The sequence below is a fragment of the Acipenser ruthenus genome, chromosome 19 (assembly GCF_902713425.1).
Source record: "Acipenser ruthenus chromosome 19, fAciRut3.2 maternal haplotype, whole genome shotgun sequence".
Classification (NCBI taxonomy): domain Eukaryota; kingdom Metazoa; phylum Chordata; class Actinopteri; order Acipenseriformes; family Acipenseridae; genus Acipenser; species Acipenser ruthenus.
In genome coordinates this window covers 3,527,883-3,550,858 of record NC_081207.1, presented here as the reverse complement: position 1 = coordinate 3,550,858, position 22,976 = coordinate 3,527,883, and the positions used below count along the sequence as shown (strand labels likewise).

Here is a 22,976-nt window from a genome sequence, read left to right as displayed (position 1 = left end):
ACTGCTTGCAACTATGCAACTACCCCCCTGGAATCTGCAGAGCGAACAAGAGGTGGAGAGAGAGGGAGAGGCAGTGGGTGAGATTTAAAAAAGGAAGCTTGGTGACACAAACAGCACCCGTTAGACACGTGCCTTAATAGCAGTTAAGAGCACGCAACCGGTAAACCCATATTTCGATCAGGTGTGCAGAGTTCCATTACCTCTCTGTCGGGGGAATTGAATTCCACGGGTGCTTACCGAAAAATGCACCCCTGAATGTTCGTGATGGGCCACCGTGCTGTGCAAGACGAGCAAGCTTTAAGATGTCATGTTCAAAGCAAAGACTCATATATATATATATATATATATATATATATATATATATATATATATATATATATATATATATATATATATATATGTAAAACTGTATAGGACGTCTATGCACCGTTAAATAAACAGGCATGTGCCAAGTGAATGTAAATGAAAAGAGTGTTCATGTTTCCACAGTTTATCAATCAATCAATCAATCAATCAATCAATCCTTACTTTATATAGTGCCTTTCATAGTGGATCACCATCACAAAGTGCTTTACAAGATGCAGTAACAAGAAAATCCATAATACTTTATATACCGAGACATGCATAATACATGATATACATTAAAAAAAACAATACATAATACAATACAGTGAAAAATGCATAATACATTAAATACAGTGAAATGCATAATACATGATATAGTAGCATAATACATGAAATAGTAGCAACAACACGGCAGCTAATAGCAGATATTAGGCTTAAAGAGCATGGAAAGCAAGAGAGAACAAGTGGGTCTTGAGAGTTGATTTAAAGCGAGTGACGGTGGGAGCATCACGCACCAAAGCTGGGAGAGAGTTCCAGAGTGTTGGAGCCATGAAGCTAAATGAGCGTTCTCCAAGTGTGGGGCAATTTTGCTTGGGGATAACAAGCAGGCCAGAGTCAGAGGATATAGCTGGTCAGCAGGTTGAGGAGGTAATCGGGACCTGTGTGATGAAGGACATTGTAGGTGAGCAGGAGAGTTTTGAAAATAATCCTAAACTTTACAGGTACCAGTTCAGCTGGGCAAGACGGGGGGTGATGTGTTCACGTTTTTTACATCTGGTAAGGATCCTGGCATTCTAAACTAGCTGCAGTCGGTTTATGGTGTGTGCTGGGAGACCACCATAGAGAGACTTGCAGTAGTCGAGTCGAGAAGAGACAAATGCATGACAGAGTATCTCTGCATCCAGGAGGGAAAGGTAGGGACGGACTTTGGAGATGTTTTGAAGATGGTAGAAGGAAGATTTGACCACGGAGGAGATGTGGGCATCAAAGGAGAGGTTGCTGTCAAGAAGTACACCAAGGCTTCGTACTGTGGGGGAAGGCAGCAGCAGACAGTTTCCAAGGTTCAGGGCAGCTATATTGAGATTCTTAAGTTGAGTTTTAGATCCTACTAGAAGGAGTTCAGATTTGCTAGTGTTGAGTTGAAGAATATTGGCAGACATCCAGGCCTCGATCTCTTCAATGCAAGCCGAGAGCAGGACCATGGCAGAGGGGCTTCCAGGGTCAAGTTTTATACTGTAGAAACCAGACACTGTTAGCTTACCAGTTTGTGTACATTACCATCTAAGTAGAATTTTTCCTCTCTGGAGCTTTTTTTTGTCATTCTGTCACTTTCAGTTTAAAAGCTATACTTCACTGCTAAACTACTCCCTGTGGCAGATTCAAATAAAGGGATGATGAAACTGTCAACTATATGATGCACAACACATTTAGTATTATGGGATTCAAGCCATTTGTTGCATATACTTGTCTATATTGTATAGAGTATAGTAGTGTCGCACAATGCATACAGAGTCAGGTACATACTGCACATGTGCTGTTTCTTGCATATCTATCTGGGTGGCCTCCTCTTACTTGAATTATTACTATAATGCTGTAACTTAGTTCCAGGCAGTGTGTTGTAGGAGGGGCCGGGAGCGATGCAGTATGAATGGAGAGATTGTCTTAGTCCAGTTAATACTCAGGCTTCTGTCTTTATCAAATCCAGCCCAGAGGCTGATCTCATCGCTCAGTGCTGCTTTCAGTTTTCACCCAGTGTCAGAGGAACGCCAGTAACTGGATTTCCGGTCGGCTTGTTTGTTTACAAATTGCCAGAAGGACGTTGTGATTTACAAATACCCGAATGTGTTGGGTTCTGACATCACTGCCCACTGCAAGTAGCAGTGAAACAGACTCAATAGATGTGAACACTTGCACAGAGCTGGTCTCCCAAGCACCCTTCCCGTCTCTGATCCTCATTGTTAATACTGCTTGTCATGCTTTTATTGCAGCTGGCTCCCAGCCTAGGGTTAATGATACAGATCAGAGCTCCTTAATTACAAGAACTATGGATTGTATTTGAGGCAACATTGTTATCATATTGTGACTGGCACTGACTTTTCTATTAATTTTGCTCAGTTGGGGGGAAATCTATCTATCTATCTATCTATCTATCTATCTATCTATCTATCTATCTATCTATCTATCTATCTATATATATATATATATATATATATATATATATATATATATATATAGCAAGCTATTATGTTTATTATATACATTTAAAGTGTGTGTTTTAGCCAACATAGGATGGTTATTGTTGACATGTAAGTCCAAGATGCCTCTTGCATATAATTCCAGGAGCACACTATATTTAACCTCACTACACTCAAGTGTGCGGCTCAGATCTCAAGTCACTTGTCTAAGTGCTATTCCACTGTTTTGGTCTGTCAATAATTATACCTTGATATAACCACGCCCCCATAACAGATGCACCTCCCACACAAGTTCTTGGTCTTAAAGGCAGTAGGGTACAGTCCTAAACAGTTCATGTACTTGGAATCATCCAAGGCAAATATGAGCATTTTCACATCTTTTCTTCTCCAAAGCATAGTATTCGTTAGTTACGTTCATGAAACCAAATGTTACATGTAGCAAGACTTGTCAGTGATTTTCTCTTTCAAGAATGGACTCTTTTATGGTATGTCTAAGTGGTGTAACATCTATGGAGTAAACTCAAAATACCTACATTTCTTTGATTTATCGATTGTTTCCAGTGCATTTGGGTGAAAATAAGAGAGCCCAGTCCTGGGGTTACAGCGTTTGGGTTACTCTTAAGCAAGTGGGTAATATTTACAGTTACCAATGCAAAATAACTTTTTTTGGGGGGGGGGGGATGAAGACAATATACAGCTATCTGCTGCTTTTCATATGAAATAATATATTTGAATAGACATATAGTACTCTATAGAACGTCATACAAATAATATTTATATATTTGATTATCCACACACACACACACACACACACACACACACACACATATATATATATATATATATATATATATATATATATATATATATATATATATATATATAGATAGATAGATAGATAGATAGATAGATAGATATCTGTATGCTTAGTCAGGAATGTCTCAGAAATGTTTGCAGCTGCAGCTGCTAAAACAGGAGATCAGGTGACCAAATGCAAACTTGCATAATTCTGCTGGCTGTATATTCAGAATGCCCTTTAAACAAAGGGTTGTGTGTAATTAGGGACAGCGCGTTCTAGTACTCCACGAGTTCGCTTAGCTCCATTGGTGTTTTATTGCGATACGGGCTCCGTGTCTAACTTGCAATTGTTCTCGGGAGAACATAGATCCGTCCTCTCAGTGCAGCTGCGGTCCAGAGACCAGTGTCGCATGAAGCAAACCGCGTCTACCCAGCCAACAGTGTGTAACGTTCCTGTCAACAATCCTGTATCACTCAGCCAGACAACAGTGCAACATTATTTATATCATGGGTCATTGTTTTCTGTTCTAAATAAACGGGTTTGTTTCCTAATAAAGCCTTCACTCCACCAGCAGTACCTGCACTCATTTATTTTAAAAGCTGTGTACTACACAACGACGTCAAGTAGTTCCAGCATGCCTCAATCAATGCAATCAATCAATCAATTACAGTAATGTACGTTTGTTTTTTAAACTGTTTTCTGCTCGTACTTGTTCTGCTTTTATTTTTTTTTACTTGGCTATCTCTCTAGGCGTTATTCCAGTGGTATTAATCTACAATATATCACTACCAAACACCCCATCATCAATTCAGCTGATCTAAACCCTTTTCCTGTTCAGTCTGTAGCTCCAAAATCCTACATTAAAAAAAGAAACTAAGAGCTGACTGATTAAAAACATACACATGTAATTTTCCCATGATAAATGTGAAATATATATGATATATCAAACATAAAAAAACATAGAAAACTAGAAAGTCCTTTAAGTTGGTGAAAGTCAAAGTATGCGTGGAGTTAGCCTGTAGTTACATTGTAAAAGTACTGTTAATTGGTCTAAAGTTAATTGCTTGTAGACTTAAACTGCACAGTAATAGCGATTGTATCCCTCCACCTCCTGCTACTGCTTCTTTAGCAGCATGATGGGAACACGGTGACGGCAATCTAAAATGACTGCACAGAATTTTAGAATTATTTTTTATCGTTTGCATTGTGTGGATGTGTTGCTGTGTGTGGTGAAACCAAATAATAATAATAATAATAATAATAATAATAATAATAATAATAATAATAATAATAATAATCTTGTTTTCAGTAAAAACAAAAAAAAGATATTGTTGAAAATACAGTAACGGAAATATGTTGAAACGCCAGGCTTGTTTTCCTAAGCTGCGTTGAAGTTGCTATAGAAACCCTTTTTATTTTGAGGTTCAACCTTCAGAAATAATAAGTCTACCCTGAAGAGAGAGATCTACTGTTTTTCTTTTTTTAATGCAGTGTGCTGAACACAGGCCAAAAAAAAGTCCCTGGTCCTTCAACACTGTTTGTTTCGTTAAGTATAATAATACATCATCTTTGCAGACTCATGTTGGCACTGTTTCCATGTGGGAATATGTTCCTTACGAATTATCCTGTCGGTGAGACGAGGTGAGGTTAAAAGCTGTAAAGCCACGAATGCATTGCAGTTGCATGGCTTTTTTGCATCAGCCCTCACATAACGTAGTTAACAGTTCCATTCTGTAACATAAGATGTTGCAGAGTCAGGGAGAGGGGTATTGCTGCAGAACGAAGCCTCCCACAGGGTAGCTCTCACAGGGTAGTGCTGCGTGCGCAACTCTTAATAGACGTCATCATTATACGCTACAGCCCCATCACCCGATAAGGGTGATAAATGTAGGTACTAAAATTAAGTTTATTTCATAACAATAACCTAACCCTAACCCTGAGGTTCGTGGGGTATTATGGTCACGTGGTAGGGGTGTTGAGGGTCAATGAAGCGTGCGCACGCAGCACACTGGTCAGATTAGGCTCCTGTTATGGATTTCAGGTGGTTAATATGGGCCAAGATAAAATAAATAAATAAATAAATAAATAAATAAATAAATAAATAATTAAGCATCGGTGAAGAAAGACGGGCCACGCTCTTTACCTGGTGCCCGAATTACTAGTACAACAGCGATGTGTTCGTGAATTAAAAACCACAGACAGGGACACACCACACTCAAGTGTGATTTTAAAATAATCCTGCGCCGTCTATTTCATATGTATCGCTACCTTGTTATTTAACGATCTGACTTGCAGTCCTAAAACGCCAGAGTGACATGTATAAAAGGGGTCACTTTAATACAGGTTCACTTCAACACGCACGCTGTGTTTTATATTGGCTGTATATTTTTTTTCCAAACACTTCTTCAGTATTTAGACTGCAAGAGTGAGTTAACCACTGGCTTACTATCTCTGTGCTTGAAACTGGTTTATAAGACTGGCCACAGCAAGGAAACCAGCACCCTCTAATGGTAAAACTATAAACTACCAGTGATATATACAGCAGAAAGAGGCAACAAATACATCATAATAATTGGCTTATGTTACATTTTAATTTCACTTTAAGGCCCTATTTGAAACGTTGTTTTGGTGAAGAATGATGGGCATTATTTTATGACAAAGAGGATAAAACGTTCACCAAAACTTATGTTACATTTAAAAGAATAGGCAGTTTAATGAGGTTGATGGGATTAGCTGTTATAATTTGCTACAATGGACACAAGGTGTTTGTCTTCTATTGGTATTTTTTGTATTTGAAAAGCTCCAGTAGTCTAGCCCTAAAAACTGTTTAGAAATTGTAAGCTAAAAATGTAGCTGTCCCATTGCTTGAGACTTTCTCAAGGGGGGTATTGGTATGTGTGTACTTTTGCATGCACATTTTAAACAATGCAGATATCACATCATTCAACACCTTCAAGTTTAACACTAAATATTACAATACATGTCATTTTGGCTTACTTATTATTATAGCTTTTGTTCATTAGATTTCTTTTAATTTTAAATATCTTACATTTTATTTAAGCTTGATTTCAAAACACATGCAAATCTATGGGATAATTCTGAGGTAATTTCTGTAATTGATATTTAAACTTGACAGCAAAACCACTCGAGTAAACTCTGTGTGGAGCGGTCTCCTTTGACCAAGAACACATACATTTTCACAGTTGCTTTAATGTTTGGAAAAGACCATCCGTTTCATTCAGCAGTTACTGACGTTTATTATCAAGCATTACCAAATTCTCCAGAGAAACAAAGCACAAACCACATGTGATAGCGCGATGATTGGCATTGTAAAATGCATTTACTTAATTATTTAATTATCACGTGTATAATTGATCTTGCATTAAATTCTTGTTTTTTTTTTATATACTTCAATTCAATTCGGAATTGTCCAATGCAACTCAAGATAATTCAACATGGCGTTTCTGCACAGGTACTTAATCAATTCCTGTCCAATGGTCTAATAGCAATTACACCAAGTGACCAACAGCAGTACACAGGAAGTAACAATTATACCCCAACTGTATAATTGTATGTAAAATAATAATGTGATATCTGTAGAATGTGAAATAATGTATAATGTGTATAATGTGAAATAATGTGATATCTTTTAACAATTGTAAGTCGCCCTGGATAAGAAAATAAATAAAATAATAATATACAAGTGATCAGGAAGCAACATACCATTTATTAATCTCAATTTAAAGTAAATAAAAGCAATCAAACTACCCACACATTTTTATAACAGTGGAAAGGGGGCAGGAATTAGTCTGTTTGTGCAAATCAGAAGCCTTTAAAGCCTTGGTCATCATCTCTAAATACTAGAACAAGAACGAGTTGTTTGGTATGGAAACACCAAAATGAAATTAGGTATACACACACACACACACACACACACACACACACACACACACACACACACACACACACACACATATACACACACATATACAGGCACAAATGGTTTGAGGTCTGGTTTGCGAAGGATGTTGTCTTGTGTATAACCATTGATTACACAGGGCAGAGATTTAACATATATACAAACCGGAACATCCACAATTTAACATATGTTTAGGAATATACCATATAAATATATATATATATCGAGACCCAAGAGCCACTTTTTTCTGCAATGTTAAATTTGCTTTAAAATACATTACGCAAATAAAATAAAATAAAATCACACAGATGTTTCATTACAATACAAAAATATATTGACCACAATATTATACGACTGTATTAACATATTCCTGAGGGTGTGGAATTTAGCCAGATGAAAGTGGTCATTATTGTTACCGTATATTTGCTTCCCTTTATGGTTAATTTTGGGAGTCTCCATATCTTATCAGAGTAACACAACCTCCTCATATGGTTCACAACACTCACCTGGTGTTCTCCCTAAAAGCAGTTGTCACCAGTCCTTGTTGTCACGTTATCATTTGAAAGCTCAGAGACATGTATTAAAGACACACATCATCAAGTTAGAGGCACCATGCAGGCTCTTGTACCTCATCCAATGGCCAGACAAACTATTAAAAATCCAGATAGGAGAGGACAGTGATATCAGCAGTTTCTGGGTAGTGGGATAAACTGTCTATCCACAGCCAGTGTCACCCAGTTTGCCACCCAGAGTAATTCATTTCAATGAATAGGAATGAGTTGTAATTTGTTGAATGTGCAGAAGGTAGTAGTGGCATATAGTGCAGGCTGTAGTATCCAGTATATTCCCTGCAGAATGGTGAAATGTGACGCATCAGGGAACCCTGGGAAGCTACATCCCAGCAGTTACCACAAATGGAGTATAGAGGGCGCCACCAATGCAACACATGATCATGACAGGCTGTCAGGATGCCATCTTACAAGAACCAAAATGCATTGGTGGTGCCCTATGCTGCTTTACATAACTATAACCAGACAGCTCTAAATGCCAGGCTGGTAGGGTTTAGGCACCAGACAGACCACACTCATTCCCTCATGTATAACTGAATGATGCCAGCCTCGTGGAGTTGCTGCCACAGTCTCATTTCCATCTTAAGGTCGTGGTTGATGTAGAAGATTACTTTACGGTAGATGTTGTCATAGTAATGGTCTGAGAATTTGGCGTAGTTGGAAGTCATGAAGCCATAGGCACTCACCTGAAAGAGGTGGGTTGTATATCAGTTAGAGCGAGACAGAAAGTTCATGAAGTAATACCTCATGGACCACCACATGACTCTGACACATGCTTTTAATTCTACTGTATGTTTTCATTTGCCAGGGGAAAGCATTGATATCCCCAGCAATGTGCTTCGCTTCAAGGTTAGAAACACACACCAATGTGGCACACAATAGGGTGCCAACACATTGCATAGCAGTTTCACCCATTCCAGGAATGGATCAAACAGCTATGCAAAGAGAGTCTTATTTCGATCCCTGCTTTTTAAAAAAATAAATCTATATTCTATATCTCAGTAGGAATTGGTTCCTCTGACATCATGCGGCACCAACCAAACTACAGCCAATCCTGGTTGAATGCTAACACCACCCTAGCCCTCCAAAAGTAATACCCACAGTGCATTCTGTCAACAGCCCAGTCCTGTCTGACCCCACCCACTAGCTAGCCACACCCAGTACTGCTCCCTCTCACCTGGTCACATGTGTGCACTGCAGCCAGTAACATGATAGCCCCTGTGGAGGGGCGGTAAAAATCTCTGTTTCCTGTTGATACAATACTGGCACGCAAGAACCTGCAGAACAAAAACAATAGAAATGGAATCAGTACATTTAGTAGATTTACAGTTTGGGATCATGGTTAGGGTTAGTGGTTAGGGTTAGTGGTTAGGGATAGGGTTAGGGTTAGACCCATGTTGTTCCTATCATTTTTACCTGTTCCTAATGTAACGGATAAAGTCTGGATGATACATTTTGAATTTTTCCGCTCTTACATCTTTTCCAAACTGTGTTGGTGGACTGAAGAAAGAAGACAGAAAACAAAAGTTAGAAAAGTTACACATTTACATGTGGCCACCTTAACAAGCTAGTTTGTCAATGGTAGCTGTGAGTTTGGAAATCTGATTATATTTCCTTGCCAAGGTATCATTGCTCAGGAGGTGCCTATCGCTTGCAGGAAATATATCTTAAAGCTTTAATCTCCCTGTTTTCATTCATCTGAAACAGACCATGTTTGAATATCTAAAACTCCTTACAACTTGGATTGCTCTGGCCCCTTCTCGACGGGAGTGTGTGTCACCGCTGCCTTCAGGAGGAGGTAGTCTCGATCATGGTCTGGCAGGAAGATGAATCGGGTCTCCTGTTGGGACAGTTTTATATATATATATATATATATATATATATATATATATATATATATATACAGTACTGTGCAAAAGTTTTACGCAGGTGTGAAAAAATGCTGTAAAGTAAGAATACTTTCAAAAATAGACATGTTAATAGATTATATTTATCAATTAACTAAATGCAAAGTGAGTGAACAGAAGAAAAATCTACATCAAATCAATATTTGGTGTGACCACCCTTTGCCTTCAAAACAGCATCAATTCTTCTAGGTACACTTGCACACAGTTTTTGAAGGAACTCGGCAGGTAGGTTGGCCCAAACATCTTGGAGAACTAACCACAGTTCTTCTGTGGATTTAGGCAGCCTCAGTTGCTTCTCTCTCTTCATGTAATCCCAGACAGACTCGATGATGTTGAGGTCAGGGCTCTGTGGGGGCCATACCATCACTTCCAGGTCTCCTTGTTCTTCTTTATGCTGAAGATAGTTCTTAATGACTTTCACTGTATGTTTGGGGTCGTTGTCATGCTGCAGAATAAATTTGGGGCCAATCAGATGCCTCCCTGATGGTATTGCATGATGGATAAGTATCTGCCTGTACTTCTCAGCATTGAGGAGACCATTAATTCTGACCAAATCCCCAACTCCATTTGTAGAAATGCAGCCCCAAACTTGCAAGGAACCTCCACCATGCTTCACTGTTGCCTGCAGACACTCATTTGTGTACCGCTCTCCAGCCCTTCGGCGAACAAACTGCCTTCTGCTACAGCCAAATATTTCAAATTTTGACTCATCAGTCCAGAGCACCTGCTGCCATTTTTCTGCACCCCAGTTCTTGTGTTTTCGTGCATAGTTGAGTCGCTTGGCCTTGTTTCCACGTCGGAGGTATGGCTTTTTGGCCGCAAGTCTTCCATGAAGGCCACTTCTGACCAGACTTCTCCGGACAGTAGATGGGTGTACCAGGGTCCCACTGTTTTCTGCCAATTCTGAGCTGATGGCACTGCTGGACATCTTCCGATTGCGAAGGGAACTAAGCATGATGTGTCTTTCATCTGCTGCAGTAAGTTTCCTTGGCCGACCACTGCGTCTACGGTCCTCAACGTTGCCCGTTTCTTTGTGCTTCTTCAAAAGAGCTTGGACAGCACATCTGGAAACCCCTGTCTGCCTTGAAATTTCTGCCTGGGAGAGACCTTGTTGATGCAGTATAAATACCTTGAGTCTTGTTGCTGTGCTCAGTCTTGCCATGGTGTATGACTTTTGACAGTAAACTGTCTTCAGCAACCTCACCTTGTTAGCTGAGTTTGGCTGTTCCTCACCCAGTTTTATTCCTCCTACACAGCTGTTTCTGTTTCAGTTAATGATTGTGTTTCAACCTACCTTAAGAACTATCTTCAGCATAAAGAAGAACAAGGAGACCTGGAAGTGATGGTATGGCCCCCACAGAGCCCTGACCTCAACATCATCGAGTCTGTCTGGGATTACATGAAGAGAGAGAAGCAACTGAGGCTGCCTAAATCCACAGAAGAACTGTGGTTAGTTCTCCAAGATGTTTGGGCCAACCTACCTGCCGAGTTCCTTCAAAAACTGTGTGCAAGTGTACCTAGAAGAATTGATGCTGTTTTGAAGGCAAAGGGTGGTCACACCAAATATGGATTTGATTTAGATTTTTCTTCTGTTCACTCACTTTGCATTTAGTTAATTGATAAATCTAATCTATTAACATGTCTATTTTTGAAAGCATTCTTACTTTACAGCATTTTTTCACACCTGCCTAAAACTTTTGCACAGTACTGTGTATGTATATATATATATATATATATATATATATATATATATATATATATATATATATCACGGTTTGTTATCCACAAGTTGAAAGAATATCCAAACACTCCATACTACACAGCAAAGTCATCTTCTGCTCGAATGCCAGAAGCGAGCAGAAAGGCACCTTTGCTTGGTGGCTCACCCACAGGAAGAATACAAATATAGAATTCTCTAAGTCACAAAACTACTTCTAAATTGGCACTTACTAAGTAGTGCCTACAGTGTTATAAAGTTAACACCTGGAAATGTTGCTTGTTTTACTAGATAGAAAAAATGGTGTATCAGTCACCCGTGGACATGCTGCTTTATGTCTGAAATTCAGCTGCAGTATCATTGCATGGTAATTAAAACTCAAGATCACTGTGATAGTGGCAGCAGTGTGGCATAGTGGTTCAATCCCAGGCGGGGGACACTGCTGCTGTACCCTTTAGCAAGGTATTTTACCTAGATTGCTCCAGTAAAAACCCAACTGTATAAATGGGTAATTGTATGTAAAAATAATGTGATATCTTGTAACAATTGTAAGTCGCCCTGGATAAAGGCGTCTGCGAAGAAATTAATAATAATAACTATTCACAAGTTTAAATAATTTTAGCATAACAGAGGCAGAAGCGTTAAAGGGACTAGGAGCTCTTAAAATAAACAAATCCCCTGGGCCGGATGAGATCCTCCCAATAGTACTCAAAGAAATGAAAGAAGTTATTTACAAACCGCTAACCAAGATCATGCAACAGTCTCTTGACACAGGGGTTGTACCGACAGACTGGAGAATTGCAAATGTAATACCGATCCACAAAAAGGGAGACAGAACCGAACTAGGTAACTACAGACCAATAAGCCTGACTCCTATTATATGTACACTTATGGAAACTATAATAAGTTCCAAAATGGAAAATTACCTATATGGTAACAGTATCCTGGGAGACAGTCACCATGGTTTTAGAAAGGGAGATCATGTCTAACTAAACTGCTTGATTTTTTTGAGGATGCAACATCGACAATGGATAATTGCAAAGCATATGACATGGTTTATTTAGATTTCCAGAAAGCTTTTGACAAAGTCCCGCATAAAAGATAAATTCTCAAACTGAACGCAGTAGGGATTCAAGGAAATGCATGCACATGGATTAGGGAGCGGTTAACATGTAGAAAACAGAAAGTACTGATTAGAGGAGAAACCTCAAAATGGAGCGAGGTAACCAGTGGAGTACCACAGGGACCATAGGTCCTCTGCTATTCCTAATCTACATTAATGATTTCGATTTTGGTATAGTAAGCAAACTTGTTAAATTTGCAGATGACACAAAAATAGGAGGAGTGGCAAACACTGTTGCAGCAGCAAAGGTCATTCAAAATATTCTAGACAGCATTCAGAACTGGGTAGACACATGGCAAATTACATTTAATAGAGAAAAGTGTAAGGTAATGCATGCAGGCAATAAAAATGTGCATTATAAATATCATATGGGAGATACTGAAATTGAAGAAGGAATCTATGAAAAAGACCTAGGAGTTTATGTTGACTCAGAAATGTCTTCATCTAGACAATGTGGGGAAGCTATAAAAAAGGCCAACAAGATGTTCAGATATATTGTGAAAAGTGTTGAATTTAAATCAAGAGAAGTAATGTTAAAACTTTACAATGCATTAGTAAGACCTCATCTAGAATATTGTGTTCAGTTATCGTCACCTCATTACAAAAAGAATATTGCTGCTCTAGAAAGAGTGCAAAGAAGAGCGACCAGAATTATCCCGGGTTTAAAAGGCATGTCGTATGCAGACAGGCTAAAAGAATTGAATCTATTCAGTCCTGAACAAAGAAGACTACGCGGTGATCTGATTCAAGCATTCAAAATTCTAAAAGGTATTGACAATGTCGACCCAGGGGACTTTTTCGACCTGAAAAAAGAAACAAGGACCAGGGGTCACAAATGGAGATTAGATAAAGGGGCATTCAGAATGTTGTTGAAGCTGACACCCTGGGATCCTTCAAGAAGCTCCTTGATGAGATTCTGGGATCAATAAGATCAACAACCAAACGAGCAAGATGGGCCGAATGGCCTCCTCTCGTTTGTAAACTTTCTTATGTTCTTAACTACGATTACAAAGTAGTTAGGAGCTGGTTTTGGGGCTCTGTCTGCCTCTCTGTGGCTGGGAATTTAGAAAAGTGCTGCTTCCATCTGCATACCTCAGACCTGGGGGGTCCCCTGAAACCCACTGATAAATAGGCCAGCATGGAGTTCCGCAGGGTGTTGGCGGAGAAGGTGTAAAACGAGGTCCTGCTCCCGACGTCCTTCTCGAACCCCTCAATCACAGCCCCATTTGTTCTGAAGACATAGTCATGCCGGTCGATCTCCTTTCCTTTCTGGGAGCCCTTTAGTATCCCCCCATTCCCAACCACGGCACAGCGGACACAGGCCGACCTGTTAGCCCTGCTGCCCCAGTCATCAAGCATTTCCTGGTTAGCTGTGGTGTTCAAAAGGTCCAAAGACTCCTTCAGGACTAAGGAGAGAGAGAGAGGAGAGAGATCACAGAGGGGAAAAAAGACAAAATCCTCTTGTCCTCTTGTAGTAACAACTATAGGCTGCATTGTAGCCCACCCCCGAGTCCCTTACCACAGATCCAGTCACTCAACTCTAACCACTAGGCCACACTGCCTCCTTCCCACCCCTCAGCTCTAACCACTAGGCCACAATGCCTTTCTCCAAGTATCTCAACTCTAACTTGAATTCCACACAGTCTCCCAGTACCTCAGCGCTAACCACTAGAGCACACAGCCTCCCCAGTACCTCAGCGCTAACTACTAGAGCACACAGCCTCCCCAGTACCTCAGCGCTAACCACTAGAGCACACAGCCTCCCCAGTATCTCAGCACTAACCACTAGAGCACACAGCCTCTCCAGTACCTCAGCGCTAACTACTAGAGCACACAGCCTCTCCAGTACCTCAGCGTTAACCACTAGAGCACACAGCCTCCCCAGTATCTCAGCTCTAACCACTAGAGCACACAGCCTCCCCAGTATCTCAACGCTAACCACTAGAGCACAGAGCATTCCCAGTATCTCAGCGCTAACCACTAGAGCACACAGCCTCCCCAGTATCTCAGCTCTAACCACTAGAGCACAGAGCGTTCCCAGTACCTCAGCGCTAACCACTAGAGCACACAGCCTCTCCAGTACCTCAGCTCTAACCACTAGAGCACACAGCCTCCCCAGTATCTCAGCTCTAACCACTAGAGCACACACCCTCCCCAGTATCTCAGCTCTAACCACTAGAGCACACAGCCTCCCCAGTACCTCAGCGCTAACCACTAGAGCACACAGCCTCCCCAGTATCTCAGCTCTAACCACTAGTTACTGAACCCCTGCAGCAATGCTCTTGCCATCAAAGGGGACCACACTCCATCCGTGAGCCCCGTTGTATTGTTTCAGACGGCTGTACTCCTTCTCTGTGGCATGCTTCTTCCACTGCAGGATGGGAACGGTCTCTAGGAACTTGTCTTTGAACAACGTGGATTTCAAAACCTTCTTGGGAATGTTGTCAGGGCAGTCCTAAGAAAGACAGTGAAAGAGTAAACCATTAGTGAATCAGGTTTGCCGCCCTTACACTTGTGCAGGTCACTTCAGCATTGTCTTCAGGGTCATAGCATGTCGCTTTGTCAGGTTTGCATGTACTCTTTTTATATATATATATATATATATATATATATATATATATATATATATATATATATATACTCTAAGCACACTCTTAAACTCAGGGGAGATGTTCAGGAGGGCATAAATATGTTTTGAACTCCAGTAAGTGGATCATTCGGTTTATTAAATGCTAAAAAATGGATTGAGTAGTTACAGTGGCAACTTTACAAGAGCTACAGGCTTTTATGGCCAAAACTGGTCAAAGTGTGCATGTGACAACAATATCCCAAGCACTCCACAAATCTGACCTGTATGGTAGGGTGGCAAGAAGGAAGCCATTACTCAAGAAAGCCCACCTTGAGTCCTGTTTGAAGTATGCAAAAAACACTCATTCTGTAGCCATGTGGCAAAAAGTTTTGTGGTCTGACGAAACTAAAATGGAACTTTTTGGCCTAAATGCAAAGCATGGTGTTTGACGCAAACCCAACACAGCACATCTCCCAAAGAACACTTGACTAGGATTTTACCTTGGTTTTTATAGAGTTTTTGCCTCGCTTCTTACGTCAGAAGTTTCAATTAAGTCTTAAACATTAATCAGCCTTAACAGCTCCTGTCTCTCAAGTCAACAACATTCTCAAAACACTCGGCAACTCCCTCCATAAAATTAATTAGCCATCATCCCCTAGTCCACCTCTCCTACATCTCCAAAATATGTAAGTGAACTTTTCAACTGATATTATTCTTTCTTGGTACCAGGGAGTTCCTGAACACAGCATGCATGTGAATACAGTACAGGTATACAAGATACATAGAAAGATGTGTTTAATATATAACACCTACTTTGGTGTAATTAATATATATATAATATAAAACTTGGACTCCAAAACTCCCAAACATTAAAACTTGCATGAGTTGCCAAAAAGTTATTTCCTTTAATTACCCTCCGTCTGGTACTGCAAACAAGCAAGTGTTACCAAGATTAATTATCTTCTTTTTGGCAAGCCTACTATATGCTTGACACAGACTGGTACCATTCTGCCTTGACTAAAGTTTTTACTTTAAGTACATTTTTGCACTATATTCTCTTAGTTCCAATTTCTTATAAACCTTCTGCTAACACACTTAAAAAATCACAAACCACTATTTCCTTAAATTCAATTCTAACTGTCCCTACACTTTTTGCTATTTTTATAGAGTTTGCTCTCCTTTGCTCCACATTATGTTTATTTTAGAGATCCTACCTCTTGATAAGAGAGAGGTTGCAAGCTTTCACCATGCTAGCATGATTTTCCAGTAATGAACCTTCTACACAGATTCCATCCAATTCCACTAATAACATTGTTACTGGTTACAAAGAATATTTTAAACAATAATACAGTAGACTAATAACAAGGTACATCATAGTATATTATTATAAACTAACACAAAGCATATAGTATAATACATTTATAAGAAGGGTACTTCAACATCTTAGATTCTCCCATTGATGTCAAGCAAGTCAGCCCTGCTCCAGCAGGATTCAACTTCTCTCTCTGGCTCAGCTCTGAGTGGTTCTGTGAAGGCCACAACAGGTTAAGGTAGCCATCTTTTCACATCACAGGTATGAGGGACAATAGCCTCCACTTGATTCCTGCAAAATATCTGGATACGTCTAGCAGGAATACCTTCTTCGCATTCCAGTTTACCCAAATGTGCCCATCTTACAGTATGATCAGTTTCTGCTCTCAGTGAGTTTGTCAAAGCCACCACAGGTGTGTCTTTAAAAGCCTGATACCTGCAAAAACTTAAATCTTGTTAGCAGAGCTTCCATCTCTACATTCCCATTCCCACCATTAGTGGGCAAAAACATTTTAACTGAATCTGGGTCCATCAAAGAACCGCACACCCTTGCAACCGAGGCCTTCCATGCAAAAGGATTTAATGACTTATAGCACAAAAGGGACGTGCCAGAACCGTCTGTGACAGCTTGCTGCAAAACAGCCATTAGAGCAGGATTTCACCATCCTGGTCCTGGGGACCCACTGTGTCTGCTGGTTTTCATTCCAACTGAGCTATCAGTTACTTAACTAGACCCTTAATTGAACTGGTACTTTGCTTAATTAGAACTTTTAAATTGTTTTCAGCTCTTAAAAAGTTGCAGAGTTAGGGGCTCCTGAGTGGCGTATCCGGTAAAGGTGCTCTGCGTGGAGTGCAGGATGCGCCCTATAGCCTGGACGTCGCCGGTTCGAGTCCAGGCTATTCCACTGCCAACGGTGCACAATTGGCCAAGTACCGCTTTCTCGCTGCTCCCGAGTTAGCGCAGGGTTGGTAGCGGTGAGTTGAGCATAAATACAAATTGGACATTTCAAACTGGGAGAAAAACGGGGTAAAAATTAATTGCCGACTACTAAATTATATATATATAAAAAAAGTTGCAGTTACTTATAAAATATTATAGCTAACTTGACCTCTGCAACTGTTAAGAGCTGAAAAAAAGTTAAAAGGTCTAATTAAGCAAATTATCAGTTCAATTAAGGGTTTAATTAAGTAACTGAGAACTAATTTGGAATGAAAACCAGCAGACACAATAGGACTCCAGGACCAGGATTGAGAAACCCTGCATTAGATGAAGCAGATGTTCGGCTAACAGGAAAGAAACGGAATGGTGAATTATTCAAACCAGCCTGTGAGACATGCAAGCTTTCTGTAAACTACAGGGATGGAAATAAGACCACTATTGCATAGCAGTTTCACCCAGTCCAGGTTTTACAATGAGCTTGATTAGCCACAGTGTATAGTGCATAGGTAGTAACTCAGTTAGCTCAGGTGTGTTATGTGATGGGAGCCTTATTGCCATCCCTGCACTAGTATGGTATGGAATACTCTTTAGAATGAAAACAGAACACATGCTTTTTTGCAAAACTGTAAATGTGAGATCTACATAATTAATAAAAGTTTGAGACAGATTAATAATAAACCCATTGCAAAGTATCTGCTGAATATGACGAGAGCCCTACCGATGAACGGATGTCCTCTTGTGAATACTTGTCCCCGATGAATGGCGGTTTGGTCGGTGCTGGCTTTGCCTGGGCTCTAGTAGTTAAGGGCTCAGGTTGCACATTGCTTGCAGATTTGCTTTTATCAGGATGTATGCCATTGTTTGCAAGCGGTCTGTTTGTTAAAGATTTGTCAGTGGATCTAAAAGCATACTCCCTATTTTCTCTTCCTGCCTGTGTTGTACTGCTGTGTTCCGCTTCTGGGTTTGACAAACTGCCATGTACAAACCCCACATAAATTGTCCTGAAAAGAAAAAAAAAGACTGGATTTTATCCAGGATGACTGCATGACTTTAAATAAGATAGCAGTTTAATAAAACCGCAGGTGGTAAAACAGCGAAGCAGCAAGATTAAAAGTAGGTTTTGGTTATTGTCAGGGCTGCTGAGAGCCGTCATGGGTCCTGGGGAAGGATTGGTATTTGAGCCCCATACCTTGCAATCTTAGCAGTGTCTGAGGAAGATCTTTTCCGTATTTTGATAATGGTTTTGAAGGAAACTGTCAACAATGCGTAGAGGTTTCAATATCTCAATTAAAATCTGCAGCAGGATCGTTTACTTTGTCTCAAAGTAGTTATGTTTAAGTTATTTACATTATTCACTTTTTTTTAGGTAAACATCAAATATAAGAAAGTACTTTATTTATTTCACAAAATATAATTTTTCTAACAAACTGCTGCACCATGTTGTTTTGAGCAAACTATAGATCTTAATAACAGAATAATTCATACTGTGGTATATATTGTGCAACTTTAGGGTTCTTTGAATTTTTTAAAATTCTGATTGTCTTGTCAAAGGTCTTGTGCAGGGCTAGTTGTTGTAAAACATTGTATATATTTTTTTTTAAAAATCCCCCTTCACCAGGGCCCCCCTTTGGGGCGTTAGACCCCAGGGAAATTCCCCTGTTATGGGCCTGGTTATTGTGATCACGCACCAAATCACCAAATCTAAAGAACTCAATTGTATAACTTCTTTATTATTATTTCTAGAATGAGATCTTGTAAAAGTATACTATTCTCTGCTACTCATATTGTCAACACAGGGCAACGGCTAAGTTAATTTTACACCTTTCTTCAGTCAAAATGCAGCAACACCCTAACCAGGTGATCTAAACATTAACTCTCTCGTTAAACCTTGTCAACCCTCTCTAAGTGGGAAAGTACAAACAAAATAAAAAGCAGACTCTCTTCAGTTCAAACAGTGTACACAAAACCTAACTTAGTTCATACAAATTAAAATATGTAAAATGACAATAGTTATAGTTTTTCCACAATACTGTTACAACTAATTTAAAAAAGCAGAGTGGTTACATTGGGCAAGCCAAACCCCTGTGATGATCTTGGTGGTATCACTGGGACACCATAAAACAGGGTAGGGCAAACATTTCTTTTTTACACTGCAGGCTTTCCAAGTTACATAAAGTAAAGGCTGTTGTTCAACAAAGTGGCTTCAGTGGAACGGTCAAGGTCTCTGTCGAACCTGTCCGAGAAGCCGTGCTTACTTATCAATTACAGCAAGAACTCCAACAGCATTTTACTCAGTTTTTTTTTTAAAAAAAGTAGGACTTATCAGTTACTTGCACTAATGGCTTTAAATGCATTTGCATTTAAATACTCGCAAAATTCTAAAAAACGAAGCTGTCAGTTGTAATTTCTATATAACAAAGCAAAACTGTGACAAATTAAGGACTGTCGATTTTATGAACACCTAAAGCCACTTTTCCAGTTGGCCGAATGAAGAAGAGTTTTATTAAAAACACATTCCCTGCTTTGATGTCGCAGTGTTGCCAGGCTGCGGGAGGTGCAGGGGTGAAAGGAGGTTGTTTACAAGTTGATCCGGACAGGGTCCTTCCTTCACAGGCCAGTCTCCAGGATGTGCTGCTGAATTAGGAGCCTGGAGACGGGGTAAAGTACTGTGCACATACATCACCCCACTTCTCTCTCTCTTTTGTAATGGATCTATAGTGCAACGCATGGCCCAGAGTACAGCAGGAGAAGATTACCCCCCAAACCCCGAAACAAACATTTCATGGTATTAGATAAAAGCACCATACTTTATTTTACTCATGACATATTTTGTGAGATCAAATTAAAATCCACAACAAGTAACGCAAATGCTTCGGTGATTTAATAAATTAATACATCGTTTTGCATTTTATCATGTAACTTTGTATTCAGTTATTGGTAGACAGTAGCTCACTTATGAAATGACATCTCAGAAACAGCATGCAATTTCCAAAACCATTCAACATGATAATGTATTTAAATAGGAAAAGTGTCTATTTATGAATGAGTGACTTATGAGTATCGACCACTTCATTACTATTGAACAACACATTTCAACATTTATAATAAAGCTTTCCAGAACCATTCTTCAAACAGTTCTACAAAGTCACTGAACATTCAATCCATAAAACTTGATTCACTTTTTTGTTCCAGCTTGACACTGCTTTGACAGTGTCACTGGTTTTCTAACTGCCTCAAAACACACCAAGGAAGAAAATAAATAAAATGTAAAAAAAAAAGACTAGACTGTACCTTACACTGGGTACACCCCACCGGACAGTGAACGTGAGAATGGAGTAGAAGAGAAGTGCCAGACACACCAGACACAGCAGAAAAACCCATAGCAGCTTCTTAGATAAAAAGCCCTGCTTCATCTTCTCTTCCCTCCAGAGGTAATGGTTGTTAGCAGGCAGACAGGCTGGCCTGGGGGAGGGAAGGATGTGATAGAGACAGAGAGAAGAAGATAAAACCAGTTCCTCAAACCAGAGTCCAGAGCCGTTCCCCTTCTGACAGCAATCAGATTGATCCTGATAATCAACTGATCAATGTTGCAAGGGTGTGTGCGCTGCCTGGAACTGGGTTCCCCCAGTGTGAGACAGACACTCATTTATTCATTGCCTGCGTTTTTCTTGATTGCCTTGCAATTATTAAAAAAGAACTTTGGACAGGCATCCTTATAATATCTGACCTTGTTAAGTTAACACTTGGGGGGGGGGGGGGGGAGTGCAGCTGACAATACCAGTCTAGGATCTTCTTCCAGCAATGTCTTTTATTATACAATTGAACAGTGCAGCACTGTTGCAATAGTGGAGGTGTTCAATGAAGTCACCAGGACCTGGTTTGGAATGGATGTATTCCCTATCTACATAATGTGTGAATGTTGATTGTGCATTACAATATATACTGTATAGGTTCTGTAGTGTGAATAGGGATACCCCATCTACACTACCTATATAATGCACACTCAACATGCTTTTAAGTGTGGGCTTGCCATTCACAATTACATTTTCTGATTGTATATATCTACACCTGATTGAAGGCTTTATTTGACAGTGCTGCATCAGCCAATCATACAAATGTAGGATTTCTGAACTACCTTGTTTAGGTATAGTGGTGTAATGACCAGGTGTCATCAATCAGGCCCCTGCTAGAGCTACTCTTAACTGATTGCACTGTTCATCACAGCATGAGTAAGTCGCACCTGAGGCTGTAGGTTTACTTGAAGGAGTTCTTCACACAGCTATAGTGGAGCAGCAACTTATTCAAGGCTCTGATTCCCCAAAACATTTTAAATAATAAGCTTCATCTAGGGTAGTTCTCTAATCTGATCAGGACTACTGTGTGCTTCTAACCCTGATATCTAAGCCAGGGTTTCCCAATCCTGGTCCTGGGGACCCCGTGTCTGCTGGTTTTCATTCCAACTGAGTCATCAATTACTTAATTGAACCCATAATTGAACTATTAATTAACTTAAGACATTTAATTGTTTTCAGCTTTTAAACAGTTGGGAGATTTCAAATTAACTATACGATTTTATAAGCAACTTGAAATCAGCAACTTTTTAGGAGCTGAGAATAATTAAAAAGGTCTAATTAACCACATTATTAGTTCAAGTAAGGGTTTAATTAAGTAACCGAGAACTCAGTTGGAATAAAAAACCAGAAGACACAGTGGGTCCCTGAACCAGGATTGGGAAACCCCGGTCTGAACTGTTTGAATTAATTAGAGGAAGCAAGTTTAAGTGCCGACACCTGTCATTAATTGGGCTAATTCCACATTGAAGTTGAATTAATCAAGTCTTTGTATTTTAGTTGATTATGAAAAGCTGTACAAGCTCACATTTTAGCCTGATTTTTAACTTCACACAAAAGTTCCTTGAGTGGATGCAAACTGAATAAAGATTGCAGAAGTTGAAAAGAACAGGAACACAAAACCACTTACCCGTTGTCTTTTAACACTCCACTGAAACCCTCATATGTTCCAACAATGCCAATCCATTCCCTTCCTTGGGAAAGCAGTTCTAACAGTCCGGCAGCTCATTCCATGTCATGTTCTGGGAAGAGTTTCAGGCGGCTCATACAAGTGTTATAGGCTGCCCCTCCCTTGCACATTTACAAGCCAAGTTGGAAATGTTTCAAACCATAGCATTCAGACAAAATGTATTACACTTTAGAGGGCAGTATTCTTTTGGCATCGGCTTCAAAAGTTCAAGATTTAAAGTATAATTAATTTTCCCAGTTAGAGATTAACAGATTGTGGGTTTAACTGCAGATGCTTATTTGCAGATGTTCATTTGCCTTTCTGCTTCTCTTACTTTTGCGATAACAGCGGTTGGTGACATCACTTCCTTCCAAGGCCACTGCCCGATATATTATCTTTCCCTCACAGGAAGCAACTGATGTGAAAAAGCTCTAGCATGAGAAATGAAATACTTTCAGTTTGAATAACTGAACGTATTGGTGCCCTGTTTAAAAAAATAAAATAAAAAAAAGCAGCTGTTAAACCCAGAATTAACATTTAATTGCAGGCACCAAATTACTTTT

General features: G+C 39.8%; 1 protein-coding gene across 1 annotated transcript; it reads right to left on the bottom strand.

The window, feature by feature from the left end:
- Window positions 1–7,046: 7,046 nt before the first annotated feature.
- st6galnac (ST6 (alpha-N-acetyl-neuraminyl-2,3-beta-galactosyl-1,3)-N-acetylgalactosaminide alpha-2,6-sialyltransferase) lies at window positions 7,047–22,758 on the bottom strand. The gene is made up of 9 exons (XM_034040188.3): window positions 22,375–22,758; window positions 20,686–20,856; window positions 18,113–18,395; window positions 14,861–15,029; window positions 13,667–13,980; window positions 9,564–9,667; window positions 9,244–9,327; window positions 9,005–9,104; window positions 7,047–8,513 (listed from the first exon to the last, which is right to left on the bottom strand). The coding sequence occupies exons 2-9, from the start codon at window positions 20,805–20,807 to the stop codon at window positions 8,343–8,345; spliced, it is 1,347 nt and encodes a 448-aa protein (XP_033896079.1). The 5' UTR covers window positions 20,808–20,856; window positions 22,375–22,758; the 3' UTR covers window positions 7,047–8,342.
- Window positions 22,759–22,976: the final 218 nt, after the last annotated feature.